Consider the following 26,079-nt stretch of genomic DNA (forward strand, 5'->3'; position numbering starts at 1 on the left):
AAAGATTTTTGGGCTGTTTTCTTCGTGGGACGAAAACTTACAGTGGCCTTTTTTTTGTTTGTTTGGTTTTTTTTTTGTTTGTTTTTACTATTTTCAGCAGAAATGTTTGAAATTCGGTCCATCCGTACTTTTTTATGGCCGATTCTGACACAGATTTCTTTACAACCAAATTGGACAATAAATGGTTCTTTTGGCCAATGTTTGCTTAAACCAGCCACGCACTAAAAAAATACCATTGCTTCTTTGCTCTTTACCCAAAGCTTGCATTGTAGGTTCAATGAACACACTTATATGATAAACACAGGCTGGTGGGTAGGCTTAACACACAGAACAGTGACAGAACAGAAATACCTTGTCCACGTACAAACCAAGTAAGAGAGCTCCGCTCTCATCAATGCAGGCATTCTAAACGCGCATAAAGTGGAAAATAACACATAATGCAGACCTCTGATTTCATTTATTAGTGCCTGGATCAAAAGACACACCTTGTAAAAGAGGGAGGTGAACATTACTGCAGTCTAGGAGGGGCTTCTGCAAGACAAGGTTCTTTTCACTTTCCCCAGGTCCTACATAAAACCCTCTTTTGATTTTTTTTAACTACTTCTCCAGCCGTCTCCCTCACTTCCTGTTGAAGGGGCCCTTGTGTTATAATGGTGAATGGTGGGTAAAAAGGGTAAAGAATCTTGTTAGGTATGGGAATGGATGAAAAGTGAGGACTCTCCTCTTTCTGCAGCTCAGTGCTTCACATGGAGACGAATGACAAGCCTGGGATTCTCCTTCGGTCACTGCTTCTCACTGCTGTCGTTTTTCACCCACTTCATTCATAACGTTCCTCAAGTTTCCTGCTTTTTCTCCTGCTGTCACCTTATGCCTCTGTAACATTTTCCACACATTTGCAGCCAGTCAGTCCTCAAAATACCAATGCTTTCTTTTCCAGACATATTGGTTAAACATGCCTCCAAAATTTAAAAGCAAAGGTGCCAAAAAGTGTTCTCTGGAACAATGTCATAGTAGAACCACTTTTGGATCTCAACAGAACTTTCCAGGAGATAGTTCTTTAAATAAACAGTGTTATAAATCTAGGAGTGTAAAGAACATTTTTGAAGTTTAAAATTTTAAACTTCCAAGTTTATTACACTATAAAGCTTATTATTCGTTAACTGGCATGGACTGCTATGTTCAGTCAGGTTATGGAAGTGTGTAATAAATGTTGTATTATTTTACCTCAAAATAAAATAGAAAAGGAGAAAATGAATTAAATGTTTGGATAGCAGAGGGTAAACCACTGGAAAAAGATTAAGAAAAAATGATATATGCAATTCATGGAGTTTCATTAGTGTCAAGAACTGTGCACAGCCTGAGCAGCTACAAGGCTAATGTAGCCAACAAGTAATAGCAAATGATATCCTATTAATTAGCCTAAATCATTACACACTTGCCTCAAACCAGGTCAAACTGTTAAGAAAGCTCAGACATGCTTATGTGGTTTCTGACATTGTATGATATGCTATAGCATAAGTACTCATTCCAATAGGCGTCATTCGCTATAAAGTTTCCATTTGCCAATTTTGATCAAAGTTAGCTAAAGTGGCCTTATGACAGATGACACCTATTGGAATAGGCATTTATAAACATATATAGAGGGTTATGTCAGTTGTCATGACAAGCTTATGTAGGTGTCACGTGGCCTTATTAACAGTACCCCACAAACCTAATAATTCATTGGGCCACCCTTAGCAGCAACAACTGCAATCAAGAATTTGCAATAACTGGCAATGACTCTTTTACAGCGCTGTGGAGGAATTCTGGCCCACTCATCCTTTGCAGAATTGTTGTAATTCAGCCACATTGGAGGGTTTCCGAGCATGAACCGCCTTTTTAAGGTCATGCCACAGCATCTCAATTGGATTCAGGTCAAGACATTGACTAGGCCACTCCAAAGTCTTAATTTTGTTTTTCTTAGGCCATTCAGAGGTGGACTTGCTGGTGTGTTTTGGATCATTGCCCTGCTGCAGAACCCAAGTGCGCTTCAGCTTGAGGTCACGAACAGATGGCCGGACATTCTCCTTCAGGATTTTTTGGTAGACAGCAGAATTCATAGTTCCATTTACCACAGCAAGACTTCCAGGTCCTGAAGCAGCAAAACAGCCCCAGACCATCACACTACCACCACCATATTTTACTGTTGGTATGATGTTCCTTTACTGAAATGCTGTGTTACTTCTACGCCAGATGTAATGGGACATACACCTTCCAAAAACTTTTGTCTGGTCAGTCCACAGAGTATTCTCCCAAAAGTCTTGGCAATCATCAAGATGTTTTCTGGCAAAACTGAGACGAGCCTTTATGTTCTTTTTGCTCAACAGTGGTTTTCGTCTGGGAACTCTGCCATGCAGGCCATTTTTGGCCCAGTCTCTTTCTTAGGGTGGAGTCATGAACACTGATGTTAACTGAGGCAAGTGAGGCCTGAAGTTCTTTGGATGTTGTTGTGGGGTCTTTTGTGACCTCTTGGATGAGTCGTCGCTGCGCTCTTGGGGTAATTTTGGTCGGCCGGCCACTCCTGGGAAGGTTCACCACTGTTCCATGTTTTCGCCATTTGTGGATAATGGCTCTCACTGTGGTTCGCTGGAGAGCCAAAGCTTTAGAAATGGCTTTATAACCTTTTCCAGACTGATAGATCTCAATTACTTTGTTTCTCATTTGTTCCTGAATTTCTTTGGATCGCAGCATGATGTCTAGCTTTTGAGGATCTTTTAGTCTACTTCATTTTGCCAGGCAGGTCCTATTTAATTGATTTCTTGATTGAGAACAGGTGTGGCAGAAATCAGGCCTGGGTGTGGCTAGGGAAATTGAATTCAGCTTTCCAAAGATGTGATAAACCACAGTTAATTTATGTTTTGTGTATGTTTTATGTATGTTTACATAAAATAAGCTTCCTAAAATTATTACAGTATGCAGTATGCATCATGAAAACCAACATTCTCAACAACAGAGAACAGTTGGTCAACCAAGGCACATTGGCTTTGCCGTGATTTCTTTTTTGAGGCTATAAAAGTGTGCTAGCAGGGACTTTCTGATTTTCTGCTTCTGTCGTTTTGCTGCATTATCGAGTACTGAGAGGAATGTAGTGTTTTCAAGTGGTATCAAACTTGAGATGTTCTTGCATGTTGTATCCCATCTTGACAACAGACATTACGGAACAGATCAACAGAGATTATAACTAGCTTGTCTAATATTCCTTGTACTTCACTGTCAATCTCTTGTTTCTCCTTTTCATTACCATTAGAATGATTTGTAAAGTCTTAGAAGTTGACACTTTGTTATTGTCTATATATCCACCCAACCCACCTAACCCATCCATCCATCCATCCATCCATCCATCCATCCATCCATCCACCCATCCATCCATCCATCCATCCATCCATCCATCCGCCTATCTAAACATTGATAGTTTGTTTCTTTCGCCTCATAGCTCCTTAGCTAAAGAAGTCAGTGCCGGAAACCACATTAGTTGGTCTATCTGAAATTTCTTAACAACACCACATTTACCTTAAACAGCCTTATAATTTATGCAGTTTGCTGCTGAAACAATGCTAATTGGCAGTCAAAAGCTTACTTGTTAGCTACTTACTCGTTAGCCTTGTAGCTCAAGTGCAAATCTAAAAAAAGCACGCTTCAAACACCTAACATGTCTTGACTGCCTACATTTTTTTCCCCATCAAACTATTCCTTTAATTCATCACCAGTGACAAATGCTCTACTTGCTTTAGTTTTCTGGTTAGCCAAGACTCACTGACAGGTAAATTTATTCCAAACATTTCTATACGTAACAGGGAGATGAGGGAATATGAATCAAGAGATAACCCTGGTAGTGCACTCAAGCAAAACTTTCAGAAGTATTCACACAGTGATCACACCACTTGTCAACATACAGTGGCATTCTCTCACACAAATGCCACTTCTTTTACTATGAGAGTGTATTAAAGGAAAACGTGAAGCACTTTTAGAATCATCCCCAAAAAAAATTGCCTCAGCCATCCCAAAGTGAAAACTGACCGAACAATACATAGAACCATTTTGTTTACACTACATTTCTCCTTTGAATTTGGATTGCAATTTATGTGCATATATGTATGAGAGGATGTGCATCAAAAGCCCTGAGGTTAAATATGTAATGTTTACATATTTGGAGATTCCTGAAATGCAAAACTAATCACTGCAAATTTATCTTGTGTTCAGCTAGTAGCTAGTAACAATAAATATTAACAATAAATATTTTTGTGATCATATTTTTGTGCCCTAGAATATAACTTGGGCTTGGGCTTAGGGTTAAATGTTTGGGCGCTATCTGAGATTATTGGCTAGTCACTATATACGGCAAGCACTGGAAAAAATATACAAGCACAAGAAAAAAAATAAATTGTCCATGTTTAACCCTTAGGACCCAGAGACAATTTGCGGGCGAAACGGTAAGTCACTTTTAGCCTTCATAACTTCAGAGCGGTTTAAGATACAAACATGATCCACATATCAGGACATTCAGCAGACCCGCCCCTAACTAGCAAGCATGACGCCGTGCTGTGATGTCAGCATCAGGGTCAGCATCAGGGAGTAATTTGGCTCGGAAAATCACCTAAAATCCTGATATTATTGCTCTGCTGTTTGGCCTTTATATTCCAACAAAAGGTAAAAACAGTGACATCACTGTGTGACAGATCACTCAGCAGACTCACCATCCAGAGTGATTTCATCCACCTTCCATCCATCAGCCAGCAATCCAGGTCCAAAATCACCCAAAACCCATTTGATACTGTTATATTACATCTCTGCTTTTAGTCTTCATATTATGAACAAAGGGCTTTCAGTTTATATTGATTGAGTATTAAAAATATCTGATATTAAATGTGCAACTCAATTTGTAATTACAAATAAAGCCTGTCTTGCTGTGAGTTTTAGCATTGAGCATGAATCCAAGAGGACAGAAAGTAAATAAAAGGGAAAGAAAATTATATATATATATATATATATATATATATATATCCACCTTATGCTTGTTTAGTTTTTACTCATAATAACCAATAGAATGAATCACCATCAAAATTATTGCACTTTCAGCTCACAGACACTCCAGGTAAGGTAAAATTTTAGATCAGAAATGACCCAAATTCATAAAGATGTCAAATTTCTGTTAGCATTTACATGTCAAACAATGGCATATCTGAGTACCCCAGGGTCTACTGAAAATAACATATGGCACGTGTCACTGTCACATGTAAATACTTTATAATTGCAACTGTAATTGTAATTGAACCCAAAAATACCAAAAAGTTCCCCAAAATTTTAGGTTTCTAAAGGTTTAAGGTAGAACACGATGAAGTCAGCTCTATGTTATATTATACTACATAGGAATTCCTATTTACAAGCTAATGGAAATTACTAAGCTATTAAGCTTTAAAATGCACTGTTTTAATTGAAGCACTTCACTTAGGAGCATTTCAAAGTACGCTCAAATACTTCACTACCCCACACAAGAAAAACACAACTAACATCACATCACACAATGTGAGTCAGTGCTATTTCAGGCTAGATTGTATCAGACTCCAATATCAGATTCAGAATTTTCTGCTGATATCAGCCCAATACAATTCCTGGCAGTAGATCTGTGCCATCTCTATTCCTAAGTCATCCAGTGCTGGACAACCTTGGTCTCTGGGCATCAGTTTTGGGCAGATCTACCACAGAGCTCCATACAAAAGCATACAAACCAAATCTCATTAACTTAATCAAGAGGTTCAAGCTAATTTATTAGTTATCTATACTTTAGGATTTGTTGTTCACTGTTTTATTTTGAGAACTACTTTTACAAATGAATTGATTTTCACGTGTGGATTTCATGTCGTTCAAAGAACAAGCCACATGACTAAGCAGCATGATCGCAAGGTAAAGTGAGAGCGGAAAAAGAGCAACTGCTGCCTTCAAGAGCCAAATTAAATCTTTGAGATTGTAGGACTGAGGCATAATCTTCTTAAGAATCTGAAACAGAGCTGTCATCAATGTCCCTTATTAGAGAAAATGGCTCATTAAATTTCTTTGATCACAGTGCACTTCAGGACAGACTGTTTCTATGAATCACACAGACTGGCTGGCATTTAAAAAAATACTATCTGTGAAACAAGACTAAATTTACAGTCACGGTGTTAAGTACAGTTAGATCGTTCTTCTTGAATAGATATATATCCTATGTCAGACTTCCTGTGATGGTCTGAAACAAAAAAATCTAATACATAACTTGTTTTGTTGACTTTCTACAAAAAACAGATTTTTACAGAGACATTTTAAAGCACAATTTCTGTTCATTTGTTGGATTTAACATAAAACATAAAAAGCAGCCTGTACAAAAGTTATGGCACATTTTATGTCTTGGTCCAATATGTTCCAATATGTTAAGCAAAGAAACTGTGCTCTAAAATTAGCAGAAAAATGGCAATCATTCAGTTTAAGTTAAGCTGTAGTGTTAACATGTTTTGATCAATACAACATATAACTTGACTTCTGCATACGACTGTGCTTGGTTGGACATCCATATACCTCGTATTACTTATGTGTAAATAACTCTGGTCTTGTAATATTGAGTTATGAGTGTATATTGCAAAGGATATCACAGCATTTCTGTGGTTCCTTAAGCAGGATTTCTCCACTCGCATATTCCAGGGTGGGCACTAATTTCCCATAAATAATTTTTTAAGCAAAAACGATCCTTTTCCAAGTTTCATTTTTGGGAAATTTTCAACACAGGTATGGTTGGGTTCCTACAATAAGTGACCTGTATCAGTGAACACAAAAATAACAACTGATTCAGCTAGCATAAGCTTGGTTTATACCAGAAATCGGGCAGAACGGTGGATAATTACGTGGAATGTTCTTACAACATTTTTTTTTTCCCATCAGCCACTTACAATTGGACAACAAACATCGGGGGAAGGAAAAGGGCAGAAAAGTGACAAAGCTGTGTACGGCTGTTGCAGGGCTTATAACAATATTGTTTGACATGTGAAAACAATACAAATATATAAAATGTTAAGTCAATTCATTTGTTTTTATGATTTTTATTACAAAGCACCATTGCCAGCCCTCTAAGGACCACTACACCTCACCCCTCACACACATACATGTTTGGCCCAAGTACCACCTGTGGTCCGTGGCCAAGCGGTTGAGAAACCCTGTTCTGAAGTACATTAAGTATTGCATTTATAAACAACTTTTTCTCAGAGCAAGTATGAGTAACTACAGTGACTGATTGCTGGCATAAGTGATATTTATCTAACATTAAGAAAAGGAAAGACACTGTACCAGTTTGTGATCTAGCTCCAGGCAAATAATGGATAGTTCAATGAAATAAAAACCTCCAAAGATGTTAGACTTCTGTATCAGCCATCTCAAACGCTTAAAAGCACTGGAAATTTCTTATCTGTCCAAATCTCCAAATGCTTACATGCAAAGTCCATTTGCCCTTATCATGACTACTGTTTAACACTTCCTGCGTACAGTCAAACAAAGAGACATTTACACAGTGCATTAGTGGATTGCTAAATGCAGATTACAGCAGTTCCTCAACTCTATTTCTTTTATGACAAACAAACTCTACGCTTTCGTATGCTTAGTCGCATCTTCAAGCCAGTCCAACCCTAATATTTTCTCCCACTACTCTGGTACATTGCATATATGTATATATTGTGTATAGGTATATAATGTATAATGTATATAATGTGAATTCCAATTGCAAAGAAATGATCAACATATAATAATATCATAACATTATCCTAGGTTGTTTGTTAGTTACAAATTACTAGTTCAGAGTCATATAGGCAAAGCCAATGGTCAGTCTGTGCTCCGTTAAACGCTTTCAGGTGTCCTTGAGTTTTCAGTAGGTCAAGTGTTTCCTTCTTTTTTTCCCCTTATGCTTTAGGCCTGTGTGGTAAGGTTGAGCTGTTCTCTGTATTCACTGAAGTGAGGGACTTTTTTAGTTGGAATGTCTCTATTTTTATCTACCTGTTAAATTTGCATAGTTTAATGAGTGCTGGATGGCTTACCTCATACAGTTATGGGCCAACCGGTCTACACCCTTATGTGACTCAATTTTTGGCTGAGTATCATAATTAAAAGTTTATTTTTGTTGGACAGCTCAGACTCCTGAATGATTTGAGGAAAATATTTCACTGAGGTTTAGTCTATGATATAAATTCCGATTATTTTTAATGTTTTTTTTGGCCAAGAACACCAGCATAGGGTCACAAGAAGAATAATAAAGAGATAAGAGGTAGTCCAAAAATAACAGATCTACAAGCCTCTGATCTACAAAGAGATCTACAAGCCTCTGTAGCTCTATCTAGAGTAGTGCTGCATAGATCAACAATAAGAAGAACCCTAATGAAACGCATGCAACTGCATGACAACAATTAAGGTTCACTGCACCACAAAAAGAACAACAGATTGTTGGATTTTTTTTATTGTTTGTTTTTATGTTGTGTGGACAAATGCTTGCCATTTCTTAGCCTTATGGCTCTCTCTATATAAATCTATTCTTCTTTTTGTTGCACAGTGAACCTTAACTGACCTGTCCACAGCCTGTGTCCTTTTGCAGCAACTGTTGCTAGGTTCTGTAAGCTTTACTAAGCATTGGCAAAAATCCTGTTAAACACAAAAAGAAATTGGAGCACAGAATGCCTACATTTAAATTTTACAAAAAAATTACATCCATAAAAATATAAGTATTTTGACAAAAACGCTAAAATCAGGTGCTACAATTTACAATTTTCAAAAAACATCTTGTAAAGCTTGTCCAACCAGGATTTTCATTACATCCTGTATTTTTTTAAACAAACTGCTCAAGTACTGCATTTTTATTTTTGTTCACTTTTGTTTTGTTATTTCTTTGCCAAACTATCATGTTGGCACATCATCTACAGAGAACAAAAGATCAGTTTTTTGGCACTGTTTATTTCTTCCCTGCAGTAACTAAAAATACAATAATTGACTTAGGTATACACAAATAACAAAATTAGTTAGAATGCAAACGCCTCATGTATAGGTGATTTTTGTCATAGCCATGTATTGTTCCATATACTGTTATCATTACACTTCAATGTGGTCATTATTCTTGACATCAGCCCAGCCTATACAGATGGGATGGCCCAATGTTCAGCCTCCTGATTTGTGGAGGGTTTGAAGTCTTCAATGTGAACTTGAATTCTTATTGATAGAAGGAATATCCTAAATAAAGATGTCCCGATACATAAAAAGTGATTTGAACTCATAGGTTTTTAGACTGTGATATTTAACCAGATATTCTTCTGTGCAAAATACTTGAACCCTTTACATTCAGTAATGCATGATTATCACTTCCAGCAGCAATAACTTCACACATTTCCTCCTATATTCAGTAATCCAAATCAGTATGACGTCTTTCTGGAGGGATTTTCTCCCACTCTTCTTTACAAAAATCCACTAGCTCTGTAAGGATTGAAGGGTGATTTGCATAAACAGCCCTCTTCAGTTCTTGCCATAGAATCTCAATGGGATTCAGGTCATGGCTCTGGCTTGACAATCCATTACATAGAACCTTCCAAAGCCATTCTCTAATGGAGTTAGGATCACTGTCCTGTTGAAACACCCACTCTCTGCCCATCCTGAGTTTCCAAACTGATGACCTGACATTCTTCAATCACTCAGAAGTCATGATACCTTCAGTGATGTCTTGTTGTCCAGGACCAGGGTAAGAACAACAGCCCCATTCAAGGACACTGCCACCACCATGCTTTACAGCAAGAATTAGGCTTTGTTGGTGGTAGCTGTGTTAGCTTTTCACCAAACATGGGTCCTCTTGTTGTGCCCAAAGCGTTTTTGGACTCATCCAACCAGAAGACATGCAGAACTCTTCAGGCTTGTCCAGTAAGTTTCTGGCAAACCTCAGACAGGCAGTTTTGTACTTTTCTCTTCCTGGTGACTCTTGCATGGGTTTCATCAGGGTTCTTATTGTTGATCTAAGCAACACCACTCTAGGTACAGCTACGGAGGCTTGTAGATCTCTGGATGTTATTTTTAGACTACCTCCTATCTCTCCTTATTGTCCTTGTAACCTTGTGCTGGTGTTCTTGGCCAAAATAACAATAAAAATAATTGCAATTTAAATCGCAGACAAAATCGCAATTAGATATTTTCCTCAAATCATCCAGCCCTACACGGGGGGGTCAAAAGGTTGAGCCTTCCACCAAAAATAAACTTTTAATTATGATACCCAGCCAAAAATTAAGTCACATAAGGATGTAGACCGGTTGGCCCACAATATGTATGAGGTAAGCCATCCAGCACGCATTAAACTATGCAAATTTAACAGGTATATTAAAAAAAAAAAATATTCCAACTAAAGAACAAGTCCTTCACTTCAGTGAACACAGAACAGCTCAACCTTACCACACAGGCCTAAAGCATAAGGGGGAAAAAGAAGGAAACACTTGACCTACTGAAAACTCAAAGACACCTGAAAGCATTTAACACAGCATAGACTGACCATTTTTCACACTGACATGCACACACATACACTCACACACACAAAGTGCTCCAGTGAATGAGGTTATTTGTCTATTGAGACATGAGTTGTGAGTTGACATTATGTGAGTCTGCCATAAACCCTGAACATATCCAGTTGCAATAACACTTTCTTCCACACAGACTAATAGACCCACCAGACACCTTGCACACTGCTGTTCTTCTGCACCGAGGCCACGGAGCTGGACTGAAGCTTTCTCTTGTTCAGCTATCGGCTGATTACAGATGGGAGCTTTCAAGGATGGAAACAATCAATTTAATCAGTTAAGAAAGCCTCCTGTTAAGTTAGTATAAAGAACACAATGGAAAGGGTCTGCAATGTCTATATTCATCACTATTATAAATGTAGATATATGAACATTTATCATTTACAGTATTTAACTGACTAAGTCCTGATATGACTCTGCACTCTTCAAAGTAAAAGTACCAAAAAGGGGTCCTTGAGGCCAAAGAAGAAGCATTTTTAGTTCCCGTAAACAGTCTTCCAATTGATGGTGCTTTAAAAAGACCCATTTAGATAAAAGAAGATGTGCAAGGGTGATGAACACATTAAAAAGATCCTCTACACCATGCAAAGGTTTGATGTAGAACTTTTAGTCCAAGCCTAAAGGTCTGGGCATCACTGATGAACATATCCAGATGAAATGACATGGCAGCCAACTGACACAATAAAAGCAGCATGTAAAAAGTTTTATAAGTCCCACAACTACAAAGCAGGCAACTCCAACTTTGCTGACATTATCTTCAAATTAAGTTTTCCGTTCTACAAAGAGCTGAAAAGTCAACTATCATCTTTTAGCTGAGTTAGTTAGCTAAAAAATATTTTTCTGTGCCATAGTATTATTTTGGTATAAAGAACTTTACTACTACAGCTGGGTGATACGGGATAAAGGAGTGCTTCCTGAGTGCTGCTACTCTATGCTAAAAGAAACTGAAATGGACCATTTTGTCCCATTTTCTTCTCTTAAAATTACAGCAAAGGGAAACTCACAGAGTACTGTAAATGATAACCAGGCTGAAAGCACATTTCCAGAAAGGAAGCTTACTGTTTAATGTATTTGGTTAGGGCTGGCCTGAACAGCATTTCACAGGCTTTAAATACTCGTTGGAGTACTACTGGAGGACCTGAGTACTACCATTAAACCAATATTTCTATTTAATAATTAACCATAATTTGAAGCATGTTCATAGTTTTTTGTTATGAAAATATTCCAGTTTTCAATTTTTAACAAACAGTAACACATTTCTACATCCCTTTTTGTGATGGACATCCCAAAGAGGCTAAGAGACAGAGGTGCTGACTGGATTTTCCCTTACCTTGACAGTAGCGATGATGCCGAAGTTCAAGACGTAAATCTTATAAAATCTTTGTTTAGTGACACATTTTCATAGTTATTTTAGCTGATTTACTGAATTCATATTCGACTGCTAACTTAGTGGTGCAAGGCTAGTTCACTCGCAAGTGAAACAACATTGACAGACGGAAATAAATCTCATTCAGAAATGAGATAACTCACCAAGTTCTCAGTGTTTTATACTAAATTTAGATTTAAAACTGTCTGTATCTCATATCAATCACCTAAACTGATTAGCTGGCCTCTGGCTCTCAGCTTCACAATGGATAAGCTGGTCACTGAGAATGCTTCTTCAGTTGAATGTCATTCAACAGTCAATACTATAGCCAAGCTTTATAAAATTTACATGTATTTGGCTACTTCTCACTGGTTAAACATTGCCAGTAAGAAGCGGGGTGACACTATAAAACTGTAGGGGGAGTGTGGCTGTGGCTGTGGCTGTGGCTGTGGCTAAGCTGTAGCTGGGTATGACATGACTTTTATAGCCTAGTATATGAGTGACTATGTAAGCAAGTGCCATTTTCTCCTGGTTTATCATAAAATGTTTTGTTCAACACAGTGATAAATATGTCTACACTGCTGAAGCCTCTAACTCTGAATTGTCAGGAACTCACAGTGTTCTAGAATTCGAATGTTAAAGAGAAAGCTCCAAACTCTAAACAAGGCAACAAACCCCAATGTAACAAATGGATACTCGAGTTTTCAAGTTACTTAGATTACTCATATTACTTAGGCCAGCCTTAGATTTTGTTCTTTCAAACCAATCTGAAACACTGAAAATCTGCAGTGAGATCATGGATATCATGAGCGTATTTCACAAAATAAAATGTAAAAATTAAAAATAAACTGCTTAGCAACAGGAATGCCACTTATAATGGGCAGTATATCATTGATGTAATGCTCATTATCTGCAATATATTGCAAAACAAAACTGAAAAGCAAGATCACAGGCTACTGGTATAAACAATGTATCGCCCAGCACTATTTCAAAGTCAAAGATCTGGTATTGTGACAATCTTAGCCTGTCCCAGTGCAATTTAAAGGGTGTACTGTCAGCATACATCAATCACTTTTCTATTACTTCATTAATGTATGAAACAACAATTATATTATTCATGAGAATTTGCCTTTCTGTCCTTATAACACACACACACACACACACACACACACACACACACACACACACACAGGTAAAACCCTCAAATAAATGAGTGCTGTCATTTGGCAAGCAGACGGAATGAAAGGACAGATCCCGGGAGAACAAAGAAACAAAAGACTGAAAAGGGTAGAATTTCACATGAGAGAGCGAGCGAGCGAGGAGAGCGAGAGAGCGAGTGAGCGAGCGAGAGAGAGAGAGGGGGAGCAAGCGAGAGAGAGAGAGAGAGAGGGAGCGAGCGAGAGAGAGAGAGAGGGAGCGAGCGAGAGAGAGAGAGAGAGAGGGAGCGAGCGAGAGAGGGAGCGAGCGAGAGAGCGAGCGAGAGAGAGAGAGAGGGAGCGAGCGAGAGAGAGAGAGAGAGGGAGCGAGCGAGAGAGAGAGAGGGAGCGAGCGAGCGAGCGAGAGACAGAGAGAGAGAGAGAGAGAGAGAGAGAGAGAGAGAGAGAGAGAGAGAGCGAGAGAGAGAGAGAGAGAGAGAGAGGGAGAGAGAGAGAGAGAGAGAGAGAGAGAGAGAGAGAGCGAGCGAGAGAGAGAGAGAGAGAGCGGAGTGAGCGAGAGTGAGAGAGAGAGAGAGAGAGAGAGCGAGCGAGCGAGCATGAGAGAATAAACATCTAGAAAACATACAAGTAAACAGTTGTACAAATCCATGAATTGAGAAATTGATGAAGTCAAGCAAATTTATTTACTCACTTTCACTGTTTACATTTATATATTCAAGCAAATCCTCTGTTCTTAATTATTTCCACCTTTTCACATTACCCTTCCATCAGGCCCTAGGCTTAAAATGGAATTGAAGAAAAGTAAAGAAGTTCCTGATACTCACATAAAGAGGCACCTCTTCTCTGATCAGCTCCATCAGATCATCATACCGTCATCTGCGAAGACAACACACTCAGCTCAGTGTAGGCCACAAGTGGTGTGGGGGGGGGTGGGTGTTATACGTTTTTTTTATGTTATATTTAAAAGATTTTTCTAATGAAGTAACATTAAATGAATAGAAAAGTGTGGGAGACACTGTATATAAGTGGGTGTGTCCATCAGGCTCTGTTTCTCCCTGTAAAAGAGAGCAGTCAGAGAATTGAAAATATGCATCATCATCAAGAAAACTGCCAACTAATCCCTGCTGATTCAGCAGGACAATAGATTTGAATCAATACTTTAAAACTGAGTAATACAGTGCGATCACCATCATTTGTGCACACACACACACATACCTGCTCAACCAGATGCATTTGCAGAAAAACAGTGTTAGTTAAACTCGGCCTACGCCACATACACAAAGCTTAGCCACATGCACCAAAGATGGAGGCCGGTTAGGAAAACACTGTGAGGACAAATGTCTATTCACTTAAAACAAAACGTGACATTCAACTGGAGAGAGAGAGAGAGAGAGAGAGAGAGAGAGAGAGAGAGAGAGAGAGAGAGAGAGAGAGACAGAGAATGCAAATAGTACACAAAAGAACAAAAAGGCCACAGCAGAGAGCAGGCCTTTAATTTGTCATAGGCGCACTGGAAAGACTCACAAAACACGTTTTGTCTACTTTAAGCCCAGTTCCAGACAAAACGGCATTTGCAATTAAGAATCTAATACAACACTACAACTTTGCTCTCTTTCAATATTATTTGCTGACTCATAGGGTCATCTGGCATTCCCTTTAATTAGGTCAAATCCCCACTGCGGATTCAGTCAGACAGCGAAGCAGGCTGCAACTAAAACGGTTGCCAAAACAAACAAAAATGCAGTTAGGAGAATTAGTTTTAATCTTGCCGGTGGTAGAACGAAAACTAATATTATTTGCGTCACATAATTGAGTGGGCTAGCCATAATCGCTGACCATCTGATAAAGTCTCCTGATAGCAAAATGTAACGTCATGGTTTATTTTGTTCATCTTATTTTTGTCCAATCAGTGCTCTCATTTCAAGCAGAGCATAGCTAAGTTGGTCCAATGTTTTCTAACTACTTGTAAGGGTCAAGGTTTACCCACAAGACATTTTTTGCCAATGTTACAGTCTCGCAACCATGGATGTAAATCGCACAAGTTTTCACATTCTTAAAATAACTTCATTTGCATAAAAAAATGTATTTGCATAGTGCGCTACCCAGAGTCATTGCAAACAAGACTCATCCCTTTTTTGTTGCATTACACCGTCCAGCATTATTGACCAATACAGCCAACTTACATTACACTACAGTTCTAATTTTGATATTTAAACAGCCTATCAAAATGGATGCTAAGCAAAATCATCCAGCATCTAAAACATATTCAATAAAAACTAACCTGAATGCAGCATTAAGCCTAATACAAATCCAGAGGAACAATGCATTTTGTAAAGTGTTGCAGGACTCGTGGGTGTTTGACATTACAAAATGCATCAATGCAAACTGCAAGCTCAAACAACTATGTGCAGCATTCAGGACAAATTAATACACACACACAGATTTCTGATCATTTGAGATTATTATTGAGTTCTGTACCAGCTGAATAAGCAAACAAATTAATAAATAAAATACAGGCAGACATATTTTTAAATAATGAATGTAATAAACAGGAAAAAAAGCTGTATTTATATATGGCCTAAAGAATAAATGCAAAAAGTTCGGGACACAGCACTCAAGAAATACGACACAGACTGGCACTCGGCAGAACAAAGACGAAGGGCTCTACAAGCGAAGATTGGAACTTGAAGATTGGTCCATGCAATGGTCTTCTCTGTGACTCTTTAAAGAAGTGAAAGTTGGACAATAAACAAGCAAGATGGAAAAAAATGTTGATGTCTTTGGAGGTGGGTGAAGACTTTTAAGAACAACATGAGCAGCAAAGAAAACATATGAATGGATCCTCGCAAAAATCAAGCCTAGCAACTCACTCAAGGACGAGATAATCAAACTGAATCTTATTTTGGACATGTTTTGAAAATGGATGAATGCAATTACAGGAATCATGAACAAGCCATTCAGCCTGACGATCCAAACATAAGACAAGATATTCTGGAGAAACACCACCCATATTGTTACCTGAATCGAACTGACAGCATATTTATGATTTAATGCAATCCAATCCAATATCCGTCCAATTTCTTTTTATGGTTGCAGGCAAACTTTGCCTACATTGGCACCCCTGGTAAACATGAGCCAACTGGGCTGTAAAAACATTTGCCTTTATAACTCATCCTTTTTATCTTTAATTCAAAATACTAACAAAAATCTAACCTTTTAAATGAAAAAAAAACTAAATGAAATAAATATTTTTCTCAAATCTGTGTGCCAAAATCATTGACACCCCTGGAAATGCTATTGAGTGAAATCTAACTAAAGTATATTCCTGATCATATTTTATATAGTTCACTTGAGTGACTAGGAACAAATGATCAGCCATGACTTCCTGTTTCACTGAGGTAGAAATATGAGGTGACACACAGGTCAAATTCCCTTAGTCAACCATCACAATGAGAAAGACTAGATAATACAGCAATGATGTGTGACAAAAGGCTGTAGACCTGCACAAATCAGGAAATGGACACCCAACCAAGTCTTTATGGACCTTGCTTTACCACAGCTCAGTTGCTATGGTTCCTTAAACGCTTCCACTTTTCAATAATACCACTCACAGTTAATCGTGGAATATCTAGGAGGGAAGAAATTTCACGAACTATCTTGTTGCAACAGTGGCGTCCCTATTACAGTACCACGCTCGAATTCAGTGAGCTCTTTAGAACGACCTATTCACAAATGTTTCTAAAGGCAGACTGGATGGCTAGGTGCTTGATTTAATTCACCTGTGGCAATGGGACTGAATGAAACACCTGAATTCAATAATTAGAAGTGTGTCCCAATACTTTTGTCCATATAGTGTACATTCATGGCTGTACATAAACTTAACATGCAGTACTGATGCTGTTGTGGCACAAATTGCATTTTCTTAGCACCAAGATTAAAAACAACATAAAACGCTTCTAAAAGTATTAATCTCAATAAGTGTAACAAAAATTGTTATTTTAACTGTGGAGGAAAAAAAACAGAAGCAGCTTCACAATATATCTGAATGACGTACACACATGCACACATCTATCACATGTATGCGACTGATCTTTGTTGTACTTACACAGGATTAATTTTACCCATCATGTGAGACAATACTGATTTTCTGGATTTCCACCAGAAGAAAAAAACCCCAAAACATAGCAGATCCATGCTATTGCTTAACATTTGCCAAGGTGTTCTTCAAATTCAGCTTTTTTCTCCAAATATGACTTTGGTGATTGTAGCTAAAGAATTCCAATTTTGCCTCGCCAGTCCACAGCATGTGTTTCCAAAATGCCTCTGGCTTATCTACATGTTGCTTTGCACACTTCAGACATTGATTTTTGTTATGAGGTTGCAGGTAAAGTTTCCTTCTGATCGCTCTTCAACGGAGATCAGGTTTGTTCAAGAAACACAGCATACTAGAACAGTGCACCATAACTTGTGTCGACTAAACCTTCCTGCAGGTCCTTTGCTGTCATATGGGGGTTTTGCTTTGCCTTTCCGGCCAGTTCACAAAAGTTCTATTGGAGAGTTTTTTTGGTCTTACAGATCTTGCCTTAACATTTACTTTTCCCTTTAACTGAAATTTCTTAATGACATTTCAGACAGAGGAAAAGCTGAAAGCACGTTAACTTTTTATAGCCTTCCCCTGCTCTGTAGGCATCAATTAGTTTCATTTTGAGACCATCAGCCAGCTACTTAGATGAACCCATAGTTGCTGAGGGTTAGCACAAGGTTTGCGGAGTTAGAGAATTGACTGGGTTATTATGCTCTGACAAACTTCTGCACATGCCACAATTTCTAATTTATTCTTTTTCTACTTTTTAAGTTATGTTGGGTGATTTACCTCAGCACCACTAATACAAATGAGACAATCGCTAACCCTAGCAAATCTAAAATAACTGTGCATTCACATTTGCGAACAAATGTTATTTGTTAAAAGATTTTTGAAAATTTTAACAGTTTGCTGCAAAGGTTGTGCTTACTTTTTTTCTTTAAAAATCAACAAAATACGTAATATGGCCACGGTGCCCAAACATTGCATACAACTGTATGTTGTGCATTCAGTTCCTTTCATAAAAACACAACGACACATTAGAGCAATTGTGTTTAAAAAAAAAAACAGTGATAGCGGGTCGATTAAGTCTGGCTGATACCTGTTCCAGTCAGTATTGGTAGTGTCAGATCGGTGCATCATTAAGTTAATGATCTAAGTGAAATGACGAAAAATGAAGTCTCATTTTTAAGAGTGTAACTTTAGGTTTAAGAGTTTAGGGATAACTTGCAACCAGTTATGGAATCACCCAACAATGCAATTTCCTTTTATTTTAAGTTGCATTGTTACTTTGTCATATTCTCTTGACACCTGTAACTTGACCAGTCATGTGACCATCCACACTCACATACTAACACACATGCCACCATCCAACCATCTCATTATTACTGCATGGTGATGTCAACTGAGACAGATATCAACACCACAGGTGGAGAAATCTAACACATTGACACGAATGTGGGGGTCACAAGACAGTGAAAGAAAGCACCTGTCCCTCTTTAGTACAACATTTAGGCTAAAGCTTAGAGAAAAATCACTTCTAATCTTCAGATTAGATGGTTAAACACTGTTACAGAGGCAAAACAATGAAATGAAAACCACTTCAAATCATCTGAAAAAAAATATGCTGTGCTTTCAGCTCAAGGATCTAGAGGATAACCTACACTGATATTCCAAGAACTGCTCTTGGAGTATGTGAGAAGAGAATCCATCCAGGGGAATTGCTGGGGCTTTGTCAGTCTTTCTCACAGTTCTGAGGGTCAATACAACATTATATGGCACGCAAACATAATCTGCACACAGATTCTGTCTCACCTGGATGGTCTTAGAATGATTTAGGGGTTGTTATCAGAGCTTTTATGATGTACCTGCCATAAAGCCAATGCTACACTTCTGTTTCAAAATGAAAATAGGCCAGGTCCTGGAATTTTCACCATCCCGGCAGCCCAGATACTTCAGTATTTTTTAACTTAATCTGTAGCTGTTGCCTCTTTAGTTTACAACAAATTATCACAGACAGTCTCAACACATTTCCCTATACTTACAAAAAGAACAGAAAACCTGTCATAGCACATGCCCATTGGCTTCTACTGTGTGTTTTAGGTCTACAGGTTTTCTGTTCTCTGCTAACCACAACAAAACTACTGTCCTTGGCACTCAGTCATGTGTTAACAGATGTAGATGTATTTCTTTAGGTACCCTGTTCAAAATTGGTGTAGGTACAATGTGTGTGTGTGTGTGTGTGTCTGTGTGTGAGTAAGAGAGAGAGAGAACAAGAAATGGCAAAAAGCTGATGCGAAGAGAGGGGCAAACTGAGCAATCCATGCTGACTTCAATTTCTCTTAGGGAAACTGACCTGACTTTGGCGAGACTCTCAAATTCCACATGCTATTAAAACATAATGGCACACGGACATCGGGTACATTATAAGAAGACAGAGAAACTGACCAAACTCTTATACCATAGTTTCATGTTATGTCATATATAATGCAGTATGACTACAGTTAAGTCTTAACCTTGAAGTCAGAATGAATTGGAAATCCGAACACATCATTCTTCTTTAACGTAACGTATTTCATGTGAGGACAAGATTTTATTCTTTAGGATTTGACTTGTGAAAAGCACTCTGAAGGTCAGCAGGAAAAAAAATAATAATAAAAAGAGATTTTGTCAAAAATTAAGCACAATTTGATCTGTATCTGTAGTACCTGAAACATCCACAAAACATCTTCCAACATTTTCACAGCAAAAGCAAGAGAAAAAGACTTCAGGAATTAAAAATCAGGTTATCATTAAATTAAACCTGTGAACGAGTGTAACTACATGAGCGTAACTACATGAGACCAGGATGGACTGTGTGTGTGTGTGTGTGTCTGTGCATATCGCTCCATTATCAACACAAATAAATGTCAGATATTTGAACTACCTCACTTGTGTTAACAAAAACAAGGGAAACAAGAGAAATAAGAATTTTGTCTTTTGAATAATGGGACAAAATCGACTGTGTTTAAGGACAAGAACTAACAAAGCAGAAAAAGACCATTTTGATTGCTCATTTGAGTGCTTATTTCTACCACCCTGCAGAGGTCCAACCCTAATCTAACACACCTAATCAAGGTAATGAAGGCCTTCATAAACACTTGAACTGGACACCCCCTACCTTAAAAGGGAACTTTAAGGGGGAAAACACAGATTTTCATAAAAAAAAAAAAATTCTAAATAATTAAACGGTTGAGATGTAAACAGAGTCATTCAGGGTGGTTTGGTGTGAAATGCTCCGTTCTAGAGAAAACTGCCGAGTTAGAATTGTTCACTGTGGTGGTGAGAGGAGCCAGACATGTGAGGAGTGTAGTGCCTCTGAAAGCTCCTTCACATAAAGTTATTACATGAAATTACATATATATATATATATATATATATATATATATATATATATATATATATATACACACACACAAACACATACATATATATATGTATGTATAAAGTGCCTGATGGACTGGCGACCTGTCCAGGGTGTTTCCTGCCTTCCAGCCAGTGACTGCTGGGATAGGCCCCAGCACCCCCACGACCCAGGAGGATAAGCGGTTTAAGATGATAGATGATGAATGAATGAATGAATGCATGAACAAACTCAGAAGGGGAAGGGGAGGTTCACTGGTGGTTTTGGATAGTAAGAAAAATGGATATATTTGTGTTATACACAACGTGACCCCTGATTCCTATCACTAACACTGCAAAGAAATCAGCTAAAGATCACACCACTGTACAAGTAAAAGGAAATGTAGAAAGTAATGAATAGAAGGAAGGAAAGTGGGTCAATCATAGCAACTTCTTATTGCAATAATGACTATTATTACAAGACAAAACAAGGATACTCAAAATTGCAAGTTTGGCATTAAGATGCATACCAGAATAAATGAAGACATAATGCATTGATATTGTGACTATATCTTTCACATTATGTAAAACATAATGTAATTATTAGACTAGAGATGGCATATTGCTTTCTGCGGGTATAAAGCTTAATCAGATATTGTCAGTCAGACTGCCTGTTAGTTGTGTGTGTGTTGTTCTGTATACATCATGTGGGAATTTGGTTGGTTTTGATTGGTCTAACTCATCTACAGGCAGTTCACAAGCTATTTAATTAGGTTCAATTTTCAATTATGAACGATGACAACATTGCTGATAACATAGGCTTTAATTAAAATTGCAGCTCTTGTGATTTGATAATGCACTCTTTCAAATTGTGATTTTAAGATAGAAACAATTAATATTTCAGCGGTAGTATCGTGCCGTCTCAAATTATAATTAGTTTATTTTGCATTTGAGGTTGCAAAATACACTTGACAATTATATCCTTAATTATATCCTTATCCAGTCTTCCTCAGTGGGTGTTTTCTCCACATGTCTGGCTTTCACCTACACCTACAAGGCCATTTGTGTGTGTGTGTGTGTGTAAGTGAGTGTGTGAGTGAGTGTGTGAGGAGTGTGTGAGTATGTCCATGTGATGTAATAGAGAAAATAAAAAAGCTACACACTTGCCAAGAAAACGTCAAATCGGTACAGCACAAGCACACACAAAGCCATTCCAACCCGACTTTGAAATACCTAGCAGTCACTTTGAATTTGACTTGCTAAGTACTAACAGCACTTCCTCCTCATCCAACTAACAAGGTATGTACCAAATTTCCTCAGATGACTTAAGAAGACAAAGTCTAGACGGTTTACAGTTACAGTTTTGCTGATAAACGATACAATGCAAACAAGGAAGATGCATTACAGACCTAACCTTTTTCCCTTTAGTCACTTATTACTGTGAGGGCATGTACTGATACCGACTAAAGCACTCCATCATTATCAGTAATACAGCTATCAGTAATACTGATATTATTTGGTTGTTCATTTCTATTTAAAATTACATTATAAAACAACAAGATTTCAACAGGAACATTGCCAAACTTGAGCGGTCATTTTAAATGGACAAACTTCCACATGTAAGACTTGTGCACAGTAATTATAATCGGATGAACAAGTAAAAGCTACATTAGATAAAAACTTCAAAAGTAATTAACTGTGACATGCTAAGTGTCTGACATACTGCAGTAAATCATAAGTCTTTAAAATCTGCAACAGAATTGTATTGTATTGTATTGTATTGCTTATCTTTTTCTTAATTTCTACAATATTATATTACACGCAAAGCAATAATAAGAACAACATCAAAATAAATAATTATGACATAAGTAACAGCAACACTTTTTCAGCTGGTAATTTTGAGACTGCCCCTAACACTGAAACAGACATATGAGAAAAGTGATCATATGCAAGTTAAAGCTTAATCATTGTGAAATAAAAACATACAATATAAAGTGTGCCAAAGTTTTGCACAGGCTGCATATTAGGTTTGCTTTTTTCTAGTGTGTTAAATTCAGCAAAAAAAACTATAACAGCAATTGTGCATTAAAATGTGCAGAAGTATGCTCTCTGTAGAAGATGTGCACCTGTTTTCACCAAGAAAATCAGCAGAACATCAACCAAATTTTTGCATATGACTATACGTTAGGTACAACGAATATGCTATTATATAGGACATCAATTCACCTTACATGTTTAAAAGTAACTATATTTTAAAATAACTATGTTCATGTGAGACAATAGTAGTGTCTTGCTATGTAAATGAGCTTTTACGGTCACTGGAGGCTGTTCCTTCAGAAGCTGTCACTGGCCACAGACCTAACTTCAGTCTATCTCTTCGCTAAACTTAGTAAGGAAGAGAGAAAACGGCACACTCCTAAGCTTCTAGACCTTTCCTCAGGCCACACAGGCCGTACGGGATACAGCCACAGCCACAGCCACAAGGAAGGAGGAAGTGAAATCTCTCCTGATAATCAAGACACAGTGCCCTGTGTTTTGCCCTCGTCTCCTTCTCTGGCATGCTCCAGTTAGTCAGCAATACAGAAAGTGACCCGATTCAAATGCAAATTCATTCCGATTGAGATTTTTACATACTATTCCTTGCTTATGGCACTTTAGCACTTCTAATAAGACTAAGGGGTGGTCACTGGTCTTTTGTCTCACTACATATGTATTTGTAGGTGTTTCCCTCTCAAAGCGCAGAATATTGGGAGGAGTTTATTATAATACAGGACGTACGCCAATTTATCAAGACTGGTAGTAGATACTGAACGGGCACTGCTTGACGTCTGAGAAAAGCTTGTGTTACTTTTTCCACTAACATGGCTGCAATTGTTTGCTTTCAGAGAGAAAACAGAGACTTCTTCTAAAACATTTACTTATTTTTGAAGGAAAAAAACTTGTAAACGCCTGCCATGCATGCCACAATATTCTCAATTTGATGAAGGAAATAAAAAACAAGCCAAATGGTTTTTAAAAAAATGATGTTTTAAAAGGCTATTTCCTAATATTTTGTGCATATGTACTATGTTTTAGGTACTGCACAAAGCCAAGAGGTTACATTAAAACTATACAATTCCAAAAAGACCTGAGTGTGCTCAGTGAAACTAAAGAGGGATTTTACAATTTCACACAGTTTCCAAACAGAACAAGTTTAGCTCTTCCCACCTGCCAAAAACAAAAAGGTTCTTCCATAACAGAAAGTAATAAACAATAGTTCAAAGTTGGTCATTATTCTTTGACGTACTAAGTCAAAATATTGAGGAAATAAGTCATTATTTTGACCGAATGAGTCAAAGTTTGAACGTGAAACTTCTTTTCCCCTCATATATAGTAGAAACAGGCTTTCACATAAAAAGCATGCGAGTTAAACACATGGTTGTATTGCACTGGTCATATGTTAATAATGAAGTTGCACCTGTGTTTGTTTGCATGGACATTCTTAGTAGATACCGCACTAAACTGGCCACCTGCACCAAAGCAAAGTGTTGGTAGAAGGTCAGTAAATATCGCCTCTCTTAGTAAATTTGCCCCTAAGAGCTCTAGCTTAAAATATAATTCAAAGACTCTGAAAGGTGCGTCATGCATGGCCTTTTGCAAACTAGAGTAACCAGGCAATGATCTAATTCTGCAATCCATGGCATCTGATATAATCCTTTTTCTTAATATCACTCACATCAAAGTGAGATTTGCCAGATGAACAGGGAGTCCAAGTGAGCTGAGCTTCAGAGAAAATCCTCTTAAACTCATCAAAAGAATATCACCAGGCGCTACATCTCTATTAGCTGGTATGGAATGAATATCAGCCTCCATAACAATTCCCTGTGGGGTCCCTAGAATAATGTCACTGCCTAGCCGAAATTCCCATTGAAGCCACTGAGAGGTGTTAAGAAAATGTAAGGTTTTAAAACGTATGACCCTGCTGACCATATAACAGTGGCACTGGCTGGTACTGGCATTAAGCCCATTCTTGGCTAACATTTAAATTTAGTATGTAAAAAAAAAAATGTCACTCAACTTGTTCTGATGGGTCTAAAGTGACGCAATTTTATATCAAAGGTCTTTAAATCTGGACATTTGATGGCTGATAGTTTGAATTCAGTCTTTTTGTGATGTTATGAAAACAAACTCATTAACATATATATTCCTATTCAGTCTACAGCTGTTAAGCCCCACCCATAGACACTGAGGTTATAAGGAGTGTTTCTGCCTGGACTGCTTTTTGAAAAGGACAGCCAATCAGAACAGAGCATTTACATACATCAGTCTTAAAGGTACAGTGATATAAAGGAGAAATTGAGTGTTGGAGAAATGGTCATGTATAAATTAACTATGACTGTTTTTGGTACATAAACCCAAACATTATATATAAGCTGACCTCGGTGTGAGGGGGAGGGCAGAAAATAATAAAAATGGAGAATACAGGCCCTTTAAAATCAGTAGTCCTATGTAATGAAAAGAAAACAAATTTAATATGAGAGGTGAATAAAATCATATTTTTCCAATCATTTCATATTTCAATCATATTTTTAGCCATAGGATATGCTTTGATCCATTTGAAAGGTTGTGGAAAAAAATACAGTATCGCAATACTTGAAGAAATTATTTCTGAGGTTTGATACGTTGAAACAGACAGAATTCACAAGCTGTGCCTCATTTAAAATATACTGGCAAAAACTACAAGTACAATGATTCTTATTCAGTGTTTTACATACTGAGCAATGAAACATGTATTTGGTCAGCATTCTTTACTGACGATGTCCATGGTATCCTCAGGAAAGCATAGTGTTGTAATTTATCAATACTGTAATCTTGCCCACCCTTTAAAGTGTCTGATTTGTGCTCAGATAATTGTTGAGAACATAGGCCTATGGACCAAAGGAAATTTAAAGGGCCAGCAGCTAAGGGCCAGCAGCTAAGCCCCACCCACTCACACTGAAGTTATAAGGAGTGTTTCAGCCCTGACTGCTGTTTGAATGAGACAGAAGCCAATCAGAACAGATCATTTATATACAGCAGCCTTAAAGCTACAGTAACAAAACCAGCCTGTTTAGAGATAAAGACATAAAGAGAGGTGGGAATGGTCATGTAAAAAATTAACTGTGACCGGTTTTGGTACATAAAAATACCAATAACGTTAGAAGTGGATCTAAAGGGGAAGAAAATAAAATACAAGAAAAAATGTAAGATATTGACCCTTTAACATTTCAGATACAGACGTTAACGGGTTATGGTAACGTTAGCCAACCGCTCTCATCTTCCAACATTAGTGGCAGTTTGCAATTCAACTCAGCTGAACAAACGAGCAAAAATAGGCTTGTAAAGTTACAATAACAGAACAAATGTTTCAATTATTCTGTAACAACTTATTGGACATGCATGAAAGGCAAAAACACAAACACAGAGAAAGGTAAACACGAGTACCACAGTTCCCATGGCTGCCACTTGTCAGCCACCACACAG

At 37.8% G+C, this 26,079-nt stretch overlaps 1 protein-coding gene across 3 annotated transcripts in view; it reads right to left on the reverse strand.

The window, feature by feature from the left end:
• The window catches only part of arhgef28a (Rho guanine nucleotide exchange factor (GEF) 28a), a 129,554-nt gene that overhangs the window by 103,061 nt on the left and 414 nt on the right, over window positions 1-26,079 (reverse strand). For all 3 annotated transcript variants that reach the window (XM_036579946.1, XM_036579945.1, XM_036579943.1), the window contains exon 2: window positions 13,940-13,991. In XM_036579946.1, the coding sequence (XP_036435839.1) occupies window positions 13,940-13,972 (33 nt within the window). In that variant the 5' untranslated portion in view covers window positions 13,973-13,991. The remainder of the gene's footprint in view (window positions 1-13,939; window positions 13,992-26,079) is intronic.

Source organism: Colossoma macropomum, unplaced genomic scaffold (assembly GCF_904425465.1).
Source record: "Colossoma macropomum unplaced genomic scaffold, Colossoma_macropomum, whole genome shotgun sequence".
NCBI classification, from domain to species: Eukaryota; Metazoa; Chordata; class Actinopteri; order Characiformes; family Serrasalmidae; genus Colossoma; species Colossoma macropomum.